The sequence below is a fragment of the Petromyzon marinus genome, chromosome 24 (genome assembly GCF_048934315.1).
Source record: "Petromyzon marinus isolate PM22_M1 ecotype Great Lakes invasive population chromosome 24, UKy_Petmar_22M1.pri1.0, whole genome shotgun sequence".
NCBI lineage: Eukaryota > Metazoa > Chordata > Hyperoartia > Petromyzontiformes > Petromyzontidae > Petromyzon > Petromyzon marinus.
In genome coordinates, this window is record NC_133690.1 from 1,459,177 (window position 1) to 1,477,178 (window position 18,002).

At 45.5% G+C, this 18,002-nt stretch overlaps 1 protein-coding gene across 2 annotated transcripts in view; it reads left to right on the forward strand.

Annotated features, from left to right (window-relative positions):
• LOC116945470 (mitochondrial glutamate carrier 1-like) overlaps positions 1-18,002 on the forward strand; it is a 103,780-nt gene that overhangs the window by 40,280 nt on the left and 45,498 nt on the right. For both annotated transcript variants that reach the window (XM_032959792.2, XM_032959791.2), the window contains one exon: positions 17,320-17,494. In XM_032959792.2, coding sequence (XP_032815683.1) covers positions 17,475-17,494 — 20 coding nt within the window. In that variant the 5' untranslated portion in view covers positions 17,320-17,474. The remainder of the gene's footprint in view (positions 1-17,319; positions 17,495-18,002) is intronic.

Below are 18,002 nucleotides of genomic sequence, written 5' to 3' on the forward strand. Positions count from 1 at the left end.
TCGTTTCCTTTCATAATAAAAAAAAACCATACACAATGTAATTTAATTGGTACTGGCCAAACATCCAAATGCTAAAAACCTATATACAAATCACTCAATCTGGGATTGCACACGCATTAATATCGACCCTCCTGAAAAAGAGTCTTGAGACTCAGAGAGACTTTTCTGGGCAAACCAATGGAACAATAATACTGAATCCGTGTCTCCCTGCTGGAGAAAGCACGGCCTGCATAGAGAGAAGGGATAAGAGAGCCTCGAGGCAGCTCGTGTGTCACCCGTGCGTGCCATCCGTGTTCCCACCAGTGTATGGGGAGCGGTATTGTAGCGGCTAGCGCACTGCGCAATGAACCTGGCGACCCGAGTTCGATTCTCAGCCAACACCAATGACAATTATCTGAACCAGTCCTGGGCCTCCCCTAGGTCGACTTGGCCTCAAATGAGTACCTGGTGCGGTGTGTAAACATCGCCGCTAGGGAGACAAAGGCCGTGGTGCTGGCGACCCACCCCCTCGTGTGCCATGAAGGCCTTCAAAGGTGCTCGCGAACAGCACTTGACCCCAACAGTCTGTTAAGGCTATATGGGGGATCTTTGTCTTGACACCAGTGTGTGCTGCCAGTGTGTCACTGTGTGCCACCCGCACATCTCACCGTGTGTGCCACCGCTTATGCCACTGCAGGGAACAGATGTTGCCTCCTCTCCCTCTCCCCGTGTAATCCCGCAAGTGTCTGCTGCCTTGGGGAGGAGGGCAGTGAAGGGGATTGTCGAGGGGAGGGAAGCAGGGAGAGGGAGACATGTCAGCCGACCGTGCTGTGCAATTACGGTGGCACGCCTCGTGGAGTCATTACGATCCAACCCCAACATATGGAGCGTCACTTGTCGCGTGTGTACTTGTGAAAGTTAATTATAACCAGAGGTGGTGCTGTTGCATGTCATAATAATGAGGCAGTGCTGTATTTATCGTGCCCTGCTGTAAATAATGTCGCGTGTGTTTTTGGCCTATTAATAGTGGTAAATGTCATAATGTCATGGTGCAATTCAGAGTGGAGGCAGGGTGACGTCTGTGTGGAAATGGTATATCGTGGTACTGTAATTGGGAAGGTAACCCTACGCGAGTTTCCACTTGTGTATACGTCTTCACATTTACTTCCTGCGGCGTTGGTGGTCTCCGTGTTTGTCGGTGATGTTTAGCAAATGCACCTGCGATTGCATAGTTTGATTTATTCCTGGTGGCTATGAGGGCATGCTTTTTTTACTTGTACTGTGCATGTATAATTCTTGATATTAAATATATTTACTCCTATATCTCAATTCTGCTACATAAGGTGTTCATTTAAAAGTGTTCTCCAGGACATTTCCTACATACATGGTTTGCTCATATTTCATTAAGGGAATACTGGAGTGTTAATAGTGCTTCGATGCCGCACAAAGCCAGTTCACTTGTGGGATTTACACCGAAACACGCGCCTTAATCCTTCGGCTCATGGGGCTTCAAGAAAGACGTAATGGAAAGCGGCCGGCATCGGTGGCATGTATGCATTTCACTCTCAAATGGGTTCATCGGTGAGCCACGCTCAGCTCCGGACTGTCATGGACACCCACGAGTTGTAGGCAAGGAGACCATAGCTGAGCCATGGGGCCCTGAAAGTGGCAGCAGCAGAGAGGTCATAGGTCATGGCATTGCTGCCTCAGGCTGGGGTATTAATTATGCTTTATTATTGATATTAATATTTATACCATGGATGGGTTGATGGACACATTGCATCTCTTTGTAAAGGAAACTGGATACCGCAGGACAATAACGCCACTAGGCCTGCAGGATACCAAGCAAAGCAAGTGTGAAAATCTTAGTGTTTGTACTTATACCACATACTCTTACAATTCATTGACATATACAGATGGGTACAATAACATTATGAAAATACAATTACAGACTTAAAAATACCTAGGTGCTACTTTACATTAATTTACTAACGTTAATATACAGTGTGCAAAAACAAACATCTCACGCTGTAAATAATTAATGTATAATATCTTAGTGTTTGTACCTATACCACATACTCTTACAATTCATTGACATATACAGATGGGTACAATAACATTATGAAAATACAATTACAGACTTAAAAATACCTAGGTGCTACTTTACATTAATTTACTAACGTTAATATACAGTGTGCAAAAACAAACATCTCACGCTGTAAATAATTAATGTATAATATCTTAGTGTTTGTACTTATACCACATACTCTTACAATTCATTGACATATACAGATGGGTACAATAACATTATGAAAATACAATTACAGACTTAAAAATACCTAGGTGCTACTTTACATTAATTTACTAACGTTAATATACAGTGTGCAAAAACAAACATCTCACGCTGTAAATAATTAATGTATAATACTGTATGTGAGTGGTGTCTGATTATACATTGGTCAAATTGTGTTAAACAATCAGAGATACTTGTGCAATTACAGAGATAATGACGCGCAGATGCAATACCAATCCGATATTATGAAGCACCAAACTGAACAGGTTGTTCAGCGAAAGCAAAATGCCACTCAACTCGGTAGAAGTGGGGGACTAAGGCCAAGAGTCAGAGACTTCGCGGAATTAATTCACCCACGGCTTTGCTGCTCAAAAACCACAGCCAAGGCCTGGTGTTGTCAGGCGGCTTTAATAGTTTCTCAAATGTACACGATGCTCAAGTGGAACTTTCTCTCCACGTTCACTTTTGGGGTAGTCGCTCAGCTCAGATCTTGCGCTTCTGTCACCCGCTTGGCTCTTGCTCGATTTAGAGTGCACCGGTGGTGGCCAGCACCTGGAGAGAGTTTGGTCTGAAGGGGCCCGGTTCTCCAAGGTCAAAGGGCATTACCCTACAGTGTTGTTACCCTGAATCCTTCCACAGTGGTGTTATGGAATATGAGGCAAATGTATTTCTGGTGGACAATGTGTCCTTGGGTGGTTGGTGTGTTTGTGACGATCCGGCACGTTTGATTAAAATTCAGTTTGTATTTTGCGTGTGTCATGGCGTGAGCGTGACTGCACCGGAGCACAGAACTCCACGGTTGAGTAACGTGGTGCGACCGGTTGCTCCGACTGCTTGGAAGTCAATTCCCTGGCTTGTGTTGGCCCCTGTTTCTTGAGTGCACAGTTCCCATAATTCAATTTATTTTCAAGTTTTTTGATGCATTCTTTAAATGTAGAAACCCCAAGCAACAATGGATGCTCATAGTGATCACCATCATCATCAACCATTATTAACCCACTGCTGGATGAAGGCCTCCCCACATCGTCACCATTCCTCATGGTCCAGCTCCATCTTCGCAATGGTCATCCTCTCGATCCATGCTATCTTCTTTCTGTCCCGGTGTAATTCCTATAATTCATCTCTCCATATGTCTTTAATCTTGAAATATGTTTTGTCATTGTCCATCATTCTGAAGCAAAGAATCACAAATAACTGTGTGTGGGTGTGTATTTACTGTATAGTAGAGAGCCGGTACTGGCCCTCCCCTAGGTAGGCCTAGCCTTAAATGAGTACCTGTTGCGGTGAAAAATAAATGCATAGCTCATTGGATTCCTTCAGTATAAATATTTAGATTTTGTAAACATCAGCACTGGGGAGACAAACACGTCCGGGCATGGTGCGGGCCACCCACCCCTCATGTGTCATGTCAGCCTTCATAGGTGCTCGCTAACAACACTTTCCCTAACATCCTGATGAAGATTATATGGTGGACCTTTGTAATTTCTGTCTACATGTCACAGTGAATATTATGAACACGTGCTACATTTGCCGTGACTTCCAGCATTATGTCAGCACGGGGGAATTCTGTCTCTATATATTTCAGTGTGCAAGTGAGCGTGACAGTGAATGTTATTGTTCATTAGAACAGAAGCCATTCACATTTCAGGTCTGGGCCTGCATATGTGGTTGTGTATCATCACATCAGACGAAACGACTCCTTATGGGGCCTCTGAGTTCCAGACAAGGTTTTGACCTTGCTGGCTAAGACGATCCAGCACCAGTCCCAGTCTCAAATATATCGTTTTTATTGTTTCATGATTTTAAACTAAATTGGCTGTGTTAGATATCACTTTCAACATTTGATAATACCAGTTACGTTCTGATAATGCATTTGCACTTGTGAAATTACAGGCACGTTACATGTGTATTAACCATTTGGTTCATAAAATGCAATTAAAATACATGTTTTCTGTGGCATTTAATTTAAACTCTTTGGGTCTTTCGGAAAAGTCACGTAGATAGCAAAATAACAAAAAATACAAACTGGCCCGATTTCTGTCTGAGACCTTGCTTCCACTCACTGGCAAGACCACCTCAGCTGTACTTAATTCAGCTCACTTGGTATCTCTAATTAAAGATATCTCACTATCTCCAGGTGATTTGCTTGTCAGCTTCTATGTAGTTTATTTGTTTACCAAAGTTCCTGTGCCTGATACCATTGCAATAGTTGAAGATTTGGTTCAACAAGGACTGAATGCTGATGTACCGGTCATGGTGAGACACTGCCTCACCAACACTTACTTCACCTGGAATGGTACATTCTACAAACAAGTTCAAGGTACCCCAATAGGTTCTCCCTTATCTCCAGTGATAGCCAATGTTTTCATGGAAAATTTTGAGACAGATGCCATCCAGGCACCCATCCTACGTCCTTCCTTGTGGAAGAGATACGTAGATGACACGTTTGTCATCTGGCCACATGGCCTGCCAGCTCTGAACCAATTCTTCAACCACATCATTCCATACACCCCACAATCAAATTCACCATGGAGGTGGAAAAGGATGGCAAGTTACCATTCTTGGATGTTTTAATAGAAAAGAGACCAGATGGCTCATTGGGACACTCTCTTCAGGAAAGCCACCCACACGAATGCCTATCTAAAACCTGACTCCAAACACCACCCAGCCCAGAAGAATTCCCTCATCAAAACTCTACACCATAGGGCTCGTTGCATTTCCGACCATTACCACCTAGCCAGTGAACTGGAGCACGTACACCAAGCCCTCAAGATGAATGGATATTCGGACTACACAATCCGTAAAGCTATCACCCCAACCGTTGGGAGAGAACCATCTGAGGACCCAATCAAAACCATCACCTTGCCATACATTGCAGGGATCACCAAAAAAGATTTCCAAAATCATGAGCAAACACAAGATCCAGGTCCGATTTAGCGCAGTACATAAAATTTGTGATCTGATCCCATCTGTGAAGGAGTAGATTCCTGACATGCAATATCCCGGCGTCTACAAACTAAGCTGTGTCTGCGGCAGCAGTTACATTGGGGAAACTAAGCAACATGTCTCGGACGGTGTTCGTGAACATAAGGCAGATCTGAAACACGGTAGGTCCAATACCTCGGCCATGGCTGATCATTGTTTTAACGCTGTGGGCACACACGAAATTGATTTCTTCAAGACGAAGGTACTCTGCAAACCCACTGGCTATCGACAAAGATTCGTTCATGAAGCCATCCAGATATTTCAACACAGACACAATTTCAACCGAGAATGGGTACAAACTGAGCAATCATTGGAAGGACGTTATTAACCATTTTAAGTCATAACTGGCTGTGATGTTTCCATCCTACCTGCCAATGTTATCAGTTATTTCCGACTCTCTGAGTTGCATTCCTCGATGTGGCGGTAGCTACATTGACATGCTAATCTCTCACAATACAATGGGCAGTCCAACAGCTTTGGGGTGCCCTTGATCTTCCTTCTCTAACCCCGCCCACTTACCCTTGGGCTGCACCCATCTCAGGCCTATGTAACACCCTGCTTCAGCAGCTCTCTTGCTATATTTTTTCACCTGAGGACGATTTCTTGTGTTGCGATCGAAACGTCGTGATTTTTTTATTCTTCTATATACGTGATTTTACTGAAAGACCCAAACAGCATGAATTCCTGTAGTCACGAAAGCTTTAAGTCAAGATTTAATTTAAAATTAATATTTAAAGCAGTTTTCCCCTGTATGTTACAAGTAAGCAATACGACATCTTACACAGGTGATTTAATTCCGAAACAAGACATGAGAAGTGTCTGTGACCAATGCTGTGCCTCACTGCTGCTCACTGCTCTGCTGCCTAAAAGTCCCAACAACTACACGACCATAGTACACCATCTGTCTCAACCACGACTCTTCTCATAACTCGGTCCCGAGTTTGTTTTAACGGTGTGTGGGGAAATTACACCACCTCTGAGCCTCTGAGCCTGCACATTCAAGTGACCTGCAATGAAGTCAAGGCAGTGACATCACCTCTCACCTCTGACCTTCCTAATCAGTTGTTGGCTGGGCCTTGGTTGTTGGGTACATTTGTTTCATATTTGCTCTGTTGTTTTGAAATACAACGTGAAATGTTTTATTGCGAGTGATGAAGGGAATAGGAGTAGGTACATAAACTTAAACCATTTTTATTTTACCAGGTAAGGCCCATTGAGCAATGTAGTTCTTTTTCAGAAGCGATCTGGCCACAAATAGTAGCTCAATGAAGTGACTTGTCTCGTGGACATTTATAGCAGCCAAATACTCTAAACACATGTTTGTAAATGTCGGGAAAAACTGGAGGACCCGGAGAAAAATCCATGGAGAGAGAACATGCCAACTCAAAATATTCTGGCGTCAAGGTCGGGATTAAACACATGCCCTCTTGTACACTAGGCGAGGTAGTTAACATCTCGCCACCGTGACACCCCTGACATTAACAAGTTTATCTACGACATATACGATGGCAAAAACAAGTTTATCAGTCGTAAAATCATTATGAATTAATGGAGAAGGGGAGGGCGCCGGAAACAATGGGGCTGGAGGTGCCGGTGGTCACGGAGCTGCTTGGCGGCGGCGGCTACCGCAGCATGGGCCCAGGCTGTGGCTCTGGCCTGCCCTTGCACGGTCGTGGAACCGCAACACAAATCTCTATTGGCAGCACAGCTTCGGAGCCGCGCCGCCAACATTTGTTATTTGAGCTGTGGAGCAAATGTACTTAACCAGGTTTCTAATCGCACCTCCGATTGGCACTGTTGGCTACATAGAGTGCAAAAGACGTTCAACATCCACATAATTGTTGAATGCTTTTTTGGTTATGTATTATTGCGAAAAAAAAAACGGATGGAATTTTTTTGTATGTTGTGTCTTTGCTTTGGTTGCATGTCACAAGTACGCAGCCTGTGTGTTTCACAGTTGCCTGACTGGACTCACTCAGTGAGCATTTTTTAAAATAGTGGAATTGTCGTGGATGCGAATCTGCTGCCGTTGACGAGGAGCCTGCAAAAGAGCTTCTGTGTAGCCTTGAGTATGAAAGCCACGAGTGAGACGCATGCGCGCCACAGCCTGTGCATACATTCGCCGCTAATTGAATGATTTACCGTTTCCTTTCCATTTCACACTTGTCATTTGTAAAGTTAGCTTTGGCTCGCTGTTCACCGCTCTGCAAGGGGCGGTGAATGTGTCCCCTGTGGAGCTGAGGTCGGAATGTGCGTGAGGAGGAGGTGGCGGTGTGTGTGTGACGTGGAGGGGCTGTGCAGCGTTTCACTGGGCACGGGCCCAGGAAACAGGAGATTATTCATCGTTTGAAGAACTTGCAGCCACCCTGGCAGCACGGCAGACGAGCCTCTCTCAGTAACTCATCCGGGTCACGAAAAGTTACGTGTTTCAATGTGTTTCTGCAATCGACGGGTGCGTGTTTTTCAATAGGCAGAATTTATAACTTATACATTATTGTATTCCCTCACTTAGATTATTTATGATTTATTTCACGTCTGTCTTTGGCTTGGCGTGGTAGCAACCATGTATGTCAGCCATCTGGTGACTTGGAAATCAGAGTATAGAATAATTCAGGAACGACAGTCTCACCCTGACGTGCATGAGACTATCCATGGCTGGGCACTGAGATGACTGCAGAAGGCTGCAAAGCCAGACTAACATTTCCTGAGATATTTGTGCAGCGACGTTCGAGTGTCCTCTGGTATCTCCTGTTGATGCATCGAATGTGCTTGGTTAATTAAATTATATCACGGTTTTTAGTGTTGCTCAGGGGAACAGAAGATCAAGCCACTTTGGCCAGATGACCATCAGGAGGACCAGTTCAGGACGACACGTTGTCCAAAACGTAAAAATCGCATTCTTAAGGGTCTGCTGGAGTCATAGATGCACCTCGGAGTAGCGCGGTTGGCTACGTACGATGTGAAAGAAGTTCAACATACATAAACGTGTTGTTTTGTTGCTATATCTGTGATTGATTTGGGGATACGTTACAAGTCACCCTGAGGATGTAGTTTGGTGCGATTAAGACGTGAGGGCAGCACTTGGGGATGGCCCATTGTACAATGTGGTTCTGCACGCCTCTGGCTTACAGCAGTGGAAGGGGAGTTAGAGTTCTAACCGGGAGGAAGGATGCACAGCTGGTCCTGTTTTTCTGCAGTGAATTAATTATATAACCGGAAAGCTCCCATGGTACAATGCTCCTGTGCTGTGTGCGCACACCTCCCATAGATGTATGACGTCATCGTTTGTGTTTATGGTAGCAAACAAGAAGTTAATAAACAAGTTATGGGCACTACAAAAGTAATAGAGTTATAGTGATGACTGAGGCAGTGGTGGCTATGCACGTCTGTAATTCAGCGCTGTGCAAGTGAGGGTTGGATTGCACAAGCGTTGTGAAACTCCCTTCCCGTGGGCGTGAGCAGGAGCGATACCATGGCTCGCCAGGAGAATGCGGTTCCGTCTGTATGGGATCGAGTGTTGCCCCCTCGAACGCGTGGATTTTCTCCAGGTGCTCTCATTTCCTCCCACGTGGAAGCGCTCACTAATTTGCCGATAACAACCATCTCATGTAGAGGGACGCAGGGCTCCGGCACACGTTGGCTCACCACGTGGCTGCTGCTTTCCTCTTCGTGCCCTCTGAGTCATCCCCTCTGTCTCTTCGAGAACAAGTGGACACTGTGTGGCGCGTTTCGAGTTGAAATCAAATTTTTTATTAAAATTTCACTTGAATGATTGTTGCCATCGAGGTTAGTGCGATGTGAAAGCATGACCCAACTCTTGTTAAACGGGATCGGAGGTCTACTGTTGTGGTTTGGTGCTGATTGCAATCACAGTTAGATACTACACTTGAGCTTGGGTAAAAACAAGGACAGCTCTGCAGGACTCCTTGGGAAGATTCTCCCACTAGCGAGAAACCCTGTTCACGATAGTTTTCCTGAGTTTGTTTAAGGCTGCAGCATTTTTGCTCTATGCTGAAAACCACAAAAAATGTGCAATTGTGCTATAGGCAGCCTGTGGCGACATACAGCGATTTTGTTATTTTATTATGAAACTAATTCTTTTCCATATCCTCTCCAATGCACAAACTGTGTAAGAGAATGCACACAGAGGACACAATCACTTGCGGTAGCTCGGGCCGCAAGCGCCGCTGTGTGGCTTGGGTTTTACTGCACTGTGGAAAAGAAGCTCATGCAGCGGAAACTTCTGACTGCATGGAATTTGCCCAATTAGTGATGGGATCCGTGTGTCCATTTCATCCAGCCGATTCAGCATTAGGGCGGTGCCACCATGGACCCTTCCACCGCATAGTGTGTAGCCCTGGCAGAGCACGCTGCAGACAGAGTGACCTGCGATGGGATGAACATTAGCGCATGCTTCAGCCACCTATATCCGCCAATGCAGCAATCCTTGAGCCAGTCTGTGAGCCACGATATGACTCTCTTCCCATATATTAGCAGTGGCCAACTGGCATCTCTCGAGCCGCGTGCGGCTCTTTAATCCACCACATACGGCTGCACTATCACAGTAGCAAGGAATAATGAATGTCCCCCGTGCTGTGCCAAAAACTGTCAAAATATATACACACGTATATATACACTTGGCTCTTTGAAGAACTCATGGGTCCTTTTGGCTCTTGGTCTGTTACAGGTTGGCCACGCCTGCCATACAGTAGGTTGAAATCCCATTTTTATTAATGTGTTATGTGTCTTGCATAGGAAGTTCAATATATTGTAATCATATTTATACATGCTATCATTATAAACAATTCCTGTTATGCAAGTTATTTTATGTTCTTGCATTTCTTGTTCTTGAGAAAGTTTCAGATACAGTAACACAAACGTCTGGCCATAGGATATTGGAATGGGTCAATGACCAGCTATGCCCCAGGGATTGCAGGAGCTTCAACGTCACAGTAATGTATTTATGATGGAGTCGGTGAACAGGGCAGTGGCTATGGCAATTTGTGGATTGGAGAACATGCCCTCGGACCGTCTAAAGCAGAGCCCTGCCAACCATGGCCCACGAGCCAAACGCGGCCCAGCAGCTCCTTTCATCTGGCCCACGGTGTCACTCAATTCACCATTTAAAAACGGCCCGGTGTGTTTTTTTATTAATTGAGTTTTATTATTGTGTAAATTACTAACCGATGCTTGGCGTGGGATCAGTAGGTGTGCAGGCATGGGAGTGAGGATTGCCACACGCCCGTGTAGGTGCTGTGTCTCGGCAGCAGTAACAGATGCATGTGGCGTTTGGTCCCTGCGGTGTGAGATCGTGAGGCTCAAGTGATACGAGCCCGGTGCTGATCACAGCACACTCAGTTTTCTGTAGACTGAGCGTCAGGCCAGGTTCTAATACCAATTTCCACTCGTCGCCCTGGCTAGGAACTGATCCCATGTGGTTGGGTGTCATGCTACTTTCATACAGAGACAAAAAATCTCCCTATAGCTTTAACAGACTGTTGGGGCAAATTCTGTTAGTGAGGATCTATTAGGTTCGGCGTGGCGATGAGAGGGTGTTGTCGATAGCAGCACACCCGAGTGCCCTGCTCTCACCACTGCTGGGGTTTACACGTGTCACACGAGGTACTCATTTAAGGCTTAATCAATGTAAGAGAGGCCTAGAAACGGTTTAGGTATTTTTCTACTGATGTTAGCCATGAGTGAGAATCGAACTCGGGGTGCAGAACGCTAACCGCTTTGACACACACGCAAGACAAAGATCCCACATATAGAAACTAGATTTGGTGCTTTCGTGACTGCAGGAATTAATTTTTGTTTTTTTTCTGTAAAATCACGTAGAAATAAGAAAAAATAAAATTACATAATATACGACGTTTCGATTGCAACACAAGCAATCATCATCAGGTAGAGGAAACACATAACCGCAGATATATATACAGACCTTAAGTAGAGGGAATTAACACAGATATACCAGGGGATACAGAGAGACGGAGCATCACACTAAATCAAACAGGGTTTAGCAAAATTTGGAAACTGTATAAAGCAACACAGACGGTTGGTTAAAACACAATTAACGCATGGTCTTGTTGAATACGCTATTTCAAAGATTGTTAAATTGTAAGTTAAGTGTGAAATTTAAGATAGTGGTGGAATACATACCGTAGAGAGACCTATGGGGGGAGACACGCACACAGTTAAGAGGCTTTAAATAGCTAGAGATGGGGGGGCTGGGAATCAGAGACAATGGTACACAAATTAGCATGATATAAGTTGTCAGGCGCACAGAGAGGGCACCGTAGCGCACACTTAGAGGCACCCAGGTACAAAACTATAGGTAGAGACAACACAGCGACATAAACCAAAGATTAATTCCTGCAGTCACGAAAGCACCAAATCTAGTTTGAACCACCTCTTCGGGAAGGTATGAAATCTGTGTCTTTGTGTTCTCTGCTGTTGTATCTGCCTTTGTGTCTTGAATTGGGTTTATGTTGCTAGTACGGCGCACGAGGTGGGTGGCCAGTACCATGCCCGAGCACTTTTTTCTCCCCAGTGGCAATGTTTACACACACCACCAGGTACTCATTTGAGGCTGAGTCGATCTAAGGGAGGCCCAGGACTGTTTCTGATAGTTGTCACTGGTGTTGATCGTGAGCAGGAATGGAACCCGGGTCCCCAGGTTCATAGCACAGTGTGCTAACTGCTGCACTACTGCTCCACACACACGTATTGACACACAACCAAAGCCATAAATACACATATGTCCCATGTGGCAGTGTGTCTGTGCTGTACAAGAGAGGTGGAATGATTCACTGCCGGCGAGGCCTTGAATTGCCGATTCGATTCAATAATAGATTCTATTTTTAACACCGCAGTGAATGCTAGTATATGGAGTGTATGCAGGCGTTACGTGAATCCATTAGATACAACATATATAGATGATTTTTTAAAATTATTTTTCATTCACTTTATTTTCATTTTAATTTTTATTATTGTATTGTTATTATTTTTTTCTATCTACGTGACTTTACCGAAACACCCAAATAATATATATAGACAATGTATATTGATCAAAAAGAGATTTTCTCACACGAAATACGTTGCATGTATCATGAGCTGAAGTATCGATACATCGATGGACCTTTACATTATGAATACCACGATTTTAAAAGAAGTTATATATCTCATAGGCGTTGTTTTGGACAATGGCTCTTCATAGCCAATAGCTAGAGAGGTCAGAGAGATTGAATTTATAATACGAGTTGGAGACTGCACTTTACACCACGGGGCCATATAAGAATGAAATATTTTCAAACAAATTGAAAGCTACTGTGAAAACTTGGCAGAACCCTCCTGAAAAAGTCACGAGGCTCGGTGAGGCTTTCCCTGGTAAACAAGCTGAGTGATCATAAACAGAAATGTAATTCTCATCAGGTTCTATTGTGTAGTCTCCAACGCGTATTATCCACTCTATATCTCTGACCTCTATATGTTATGCTCTATTAAAAAGAAGGGCCCATTGCCAATAATATCGCCTATTTTGTATATATATTTAAGACCACAGTGTTATTGACAGGTGTGTTGAGTTTGTGCACCACTGCCAACGCAGGAGCAGCAGCAGCAGCAGCAGCACGGGCGTCACCACCACCACATCATTCGCGGCAACCTTTTTCCATTGCCGCCGAAAAAGTGTACACATGCTTCGGAGGACAATATCCCTGTGCTGCGCTGCACACGGGCTCTCGGGGTAATTTGGCAGGAGGTGGCGACGGGCAGCGTAATTGATTGCCACCCACACTGGCCCCCCCTCTACCCCTAATCCGTGCTGCCTCGGCGCTCTCTAAATTTGACAGAACCAGGGCCTGAGGGAAGAAACGCAACCGTGATTCGGAGCGGGGGTTGCTCAGTTCCCCTCTTTACCTTGTGCTGGGTTCGAGGGGTGGGTGAGGGGGCTGGGCCCATTGGGCGTTAAGGCGCCGGAGAGCAGGATTATCGCTCCGCTCCAAAGCCGTCACGCAAACTCGGGCAGACCTCATTATGTTGGTGCAAGGGGAAATCCGTACCGGTTGGCATTAAAGCAACATCTGTCGTGCTGCCCCTCTTGGTGTGGTATGCAGGACACAGCAATGTCTCGGTCGGGGCAGCGGTGGTGCTCACTAAATACCTTTCTCACCTCCAATTAGCTCTCACCTCCAATTGTCACACACCGACGGGCGCTGTACTCGTATTACCAGGGAGGTGAAGGAGATCCTAAGTAATCAGCTAGAGTAAAATAGATGCAAGTCACCGATGGTTTCATACCACAGGCTTTACAAACACTTGTGCATCTGTTGAGAGGGGTACATCCAGAAGGCCACAACACACCTCATGGGTCAAACTGCACGGTATTGTTAACGCTCGCATTGGATCAAGTGCAAAGTTACATTTCTCTTGCAAGAATGCTGTTTTGCAGTAGTTGAATGGAAATGAATCGGGAGCATTTAATTTCATGTTGACAGATATGTTGCAAGGATAATGGCTGATGTGTGTCTGCAATGGTTATGTCATGAGGTGCTGCCTCATACTGTCGGTTTTCTGAAGTACTGTGCTTACATCTCCCTCCTCCACCTCTACTCTCCCCAGTTTAACTTCCAATACCGAGCCGCGACCTGCTCTGTGTGGCACTCGCCTGTGTCTCAGAAGCTGCTTTCCCAACTCAGTGGTCAAGTCGAGACTCAGAGTCTGTGGTTTCCTGCTCAACTCAGCATGAGGTGTGGTACTCATCTGTTCAACAGCTCAGAGCCAGTGCTGAACATTCAAAATTTCGATGGTGGCGCTGAGTCTTTCCGTAGGACAAGGATAAAGGGCCACTGAGGTCATGATCTCCGGAGGGATGTATGTATGTATGTTGAACTTTCACACCACATGTAGCCAACTGTGCTAATCGGGGGTGCGGGGAAAGGACAACAAGGGATGAAGGGCCGAGTCAACCCTTGACCAGGACATGAACATCCACTCTTCCGATTGCTGCTGAGTTCGTCGTTAATAATCTTGCACGTGTGCGGCCCTATTCTAAAATCCACTGCTGGATGACAGCCTCCCCACGCCATGCGGTTTGTGAGGGGTCTTTTTAAATCTATTTTACCAGCCGAGTTAGTGCAGGTTGGAGAAAGCAGTGAGCATCGATGTAGAATGATAGAAATACAGTAATTAAACAACAACAAAAATGTGCTTTCAAGGAGGAGGTCCCTTCCTATTGGCAATGTCTCCTGCCTTCTTTGAACCTCACCAGTTTACAGTGCACCTGCAGCATCATTTGAAGGGCACACTGATGTGAGTAGCTGCCTTACCGCTGCAGTCCCTGTAGGCCAACGCGAGAGGGGCAGCCTGGCCCCTGACAGGCTACATCACAAAGGATACACTTTGTGTGACTAATGCGAGAGCTGGCTGCACTGACCGACCGTGCATTAGGGCGACACATGACCGTTAAATCAATAGCGCAGAGTGGAGGAGGGTGGCTTTGTGTTCCGGCTTAGCTCGTAACTCACGCCCACATGCTGCTGCGGATTAGCCTGCCTTGACAAGATTCCGTGTGGAAATACATTTGGAAATTCGAATCACGGACAAATCAAACTTGCTCAGTCACTGATTCCTTAACACAATCAATGGCCACAAGAAAAATGTAAAGATAACAATAATGATTAAAAAGTGCAGCCCTTTACCAATATACTCGTCATGGGGATCGATTTGCCATACTTTACCATGATGGTTCATGCAGGCTGGTGAAGGGAGATCCCAACATTGCCTCTGATATCACTCTCCACTGATGTCAGCTATGGCTAGGAATCATACTCAGGCGGCCAAGTTCATAGCGTGATGCGCGAGATATTATTTTAGTGCTCCGTAATTAGATGTGATGCGCGCTACATGGCCAGGAGCTGAGGGCATGGGGTAAATTATTCTTGATGTAACCAATGTGTTTAACTTGAATGAAATAATACAAACTCAAACAATGATTTAAATAAAATAACACTGCTGCGAATGCGCTTGAGGTTTCTTGTGGCACAGCTGGAGTTTGTGCCGCTGCTAGCGGAGGAGACCTCCACCACCAGGCCGGCCTGGTGGAGGGAGTTTCTCTGTGCCACATTTTCCGAATTGACAAATGAGGAAACGCCCTTGGATAAAGCCAAATGCGAGGTTTACATTAAAAGCCTCCCCCCACCGTTTGATTAATTCAAAATTAAAAGTACAATGTCATTAATAAAAAAAAATTACGTAACTCAATTCCAAAGTCATGTTCGTAATTCGGGTCCTTGTATGTAATAGAAATTTCCACTCACGTCGCTAACCCCTGCCGTCGACGGAGCTTTATGAAAGCTCACAGGAGGGCCCCAGTGCCCAGCCTCAGTGCGGAAGATTTCTAACAATCTGTGATGTCCCATCCCTCGAGTGGGGACGCATTCAGCGTGAGACCCGCACACTTGGCACGCGCCGTCTCGCGTCCTTCTAATCTTACCTCGCTTTATAGAGTGCATTTACCATGCTGCTTTACAGCAATTATTAAATTTAACATATGATGATAATGATTTGAAAGTAACAATTGGGTTATTTGTAAGTGGTGGTGTAGTTGTAATGACGCTAGAACAAGAGGGATTGAAATAGAGGGTTGGAATAGGCTTGGTCGTAGCTGGGGGGGTCGGGGGGGAGCGAGTCCCTGGCACCGCTGCGAACGGTGACATTCCTCCCGAGCTCACGTGCTCTCACGCCTCCACTACCAACTCGGAATCACTCTCCCCCCGACCATTCATTGGCGTAATTTGTGGCAAGGTCGCTTCCGAAAAATAAGTGAATGCCTCAGTGGGCTTTGTCTGGTAGGATGGGGATGGTTTAGTTTTACTTGTTTGTGTTTTGGGTGATTTGATTACCTTTCTTGTATTTTGCACTACTATCGTGTTATAATAATAGGGGTTTTCCCCTTTTTTCTGGCAACAAAACTGAAACCTTTTTACAAGGATTCATGTCTGCATTAACCGCAATACCTGCAGTCAAAAAGCAAACAAAAACACACTATGATAATATATGCATTGTCTTTGAAACTGATTGGTCCCTTGGTGTGGACCAATCAGTTTCAAGGACAATGCATATATTATCATAGTATATTTTTTGTTTGCATTTTGACTGCAGGTATTGTGGCTAATGCAGACATGAATCCTTGTAAAAAGGTTTCAGTTTTGTTGCCAGAAAAAAGGGGAAAAACCCTATTATTATATTTTGGTACTGGCAAAGGAGGTCTAATGATACTATCGTGTTTTTATATTTTTGTTTTTGTAAAGTTTTTTTTCCGCCCCTACTGGACATCTGTGAAAAATAGCTTTATTGCTCATAGGATTCCTCCAGTATAAATAAATATTCTGATTTTGACATTCTGACGATTAAATCTTTCGCCACCTTCTGGCCGCTCTCATGCATTAGCCATCCCCCAAACCCGAGAGCCGCGTGTCATAGCCACGTCTGTGTCTGCGGTTTAACCCCCCCCCTCTCCCACCGTGTGACGTGAAGGCGTGCACGTTGGTCGACGACTTCGTTTAGGATGTGACGTTAATCATGCGGGAGAGCATGAGAGGCAGGTCAGGAGATATGCTGCACGAGTAAGATACGTTCCTGATGGACTGCATAGGAATGGAGAGGTCAACTTTAATGGGCAGAGATGGGTGTTTGAGGCGGCAGTGATAGCTGTCTTTGTTACTCTACGTGCATAAGAGCACTGGAAGTGGGTGCAAGAGGCATTGCATCCTCTGCTTTGTATTTACAGTATGACTCAAGAGATTTTCCTCCACAGGGTGCCGAGAGGAGTATCCGCAGCAGGTGACCGATGGCCTTGGCACTACCACAGCCAGTGCTGTACTGCTCCTCTTTTGTACAGCCAGTGCTATACTGCTCATCTATTGCATGACTCCATGTTGGCGTTGCTTTTAGTTCCATTAGTGCCCGTGTTGTGCAACTCGAATCTGCCCCTGTGTTACGTAACCTAAGGTAGCCCTCGGTCATGTTATTTCAGGTGAACCCATGTTGCTGTTTACTCGTAGGTACGAGTCGAGTCCTGGGTCCAGAAGACTACAGCTGGGACAGCAGCAGCAGCAGCTCAGCCCCTGCAGACGCAAGGAGCAAGGAACGGAGCAGAGACAGGAGCAACCGTGAATCAGCGACCGCGTCCACGCCTCGCAGCAGAGCTTTCTGTTAAATGGCCGAGAAACCACTGAGGTGAGCAAGCGGATTCCTGGGATACGAGCCACGAATTCTCTATCTTTACATCGAATAAACAAATGAGAGCGGTCCCAGGCCCCCTTGGGATAGCCCTTGGGACCGCCCATCCCAGCCCTGGCCTGGGCATTGCCAACAAGATGCCTCCATTATTGGAAATCCACTCCCTATTCGAAACCCCAGCCTCTCCCTGTCTCTCCTTCCACCTCGATGTTCTCTCCCCTTGTCACCACTTGGCAAACCACATAGGCTGGGAACATCTTTGTCTGGCGCATATGTAGATATGAGACCTTTTGTGTTGATGGTTGCGAAATGTGAAACATTGGAAACATTTTTCTTCCAGCAATTTGAAATGTATGCTATATTTATAACATGCTGTTTGCAGTATGAACTGGGACATTTTAAAGTGTGGTGGTGTGACTGGATAGTGTTATGCCTGCGTGGTGGTGTGGATGATGGGGTTGTGGCTGTGTGGTGGTGTGGATGTGAGGTGGTGTGGCTGTTTGGC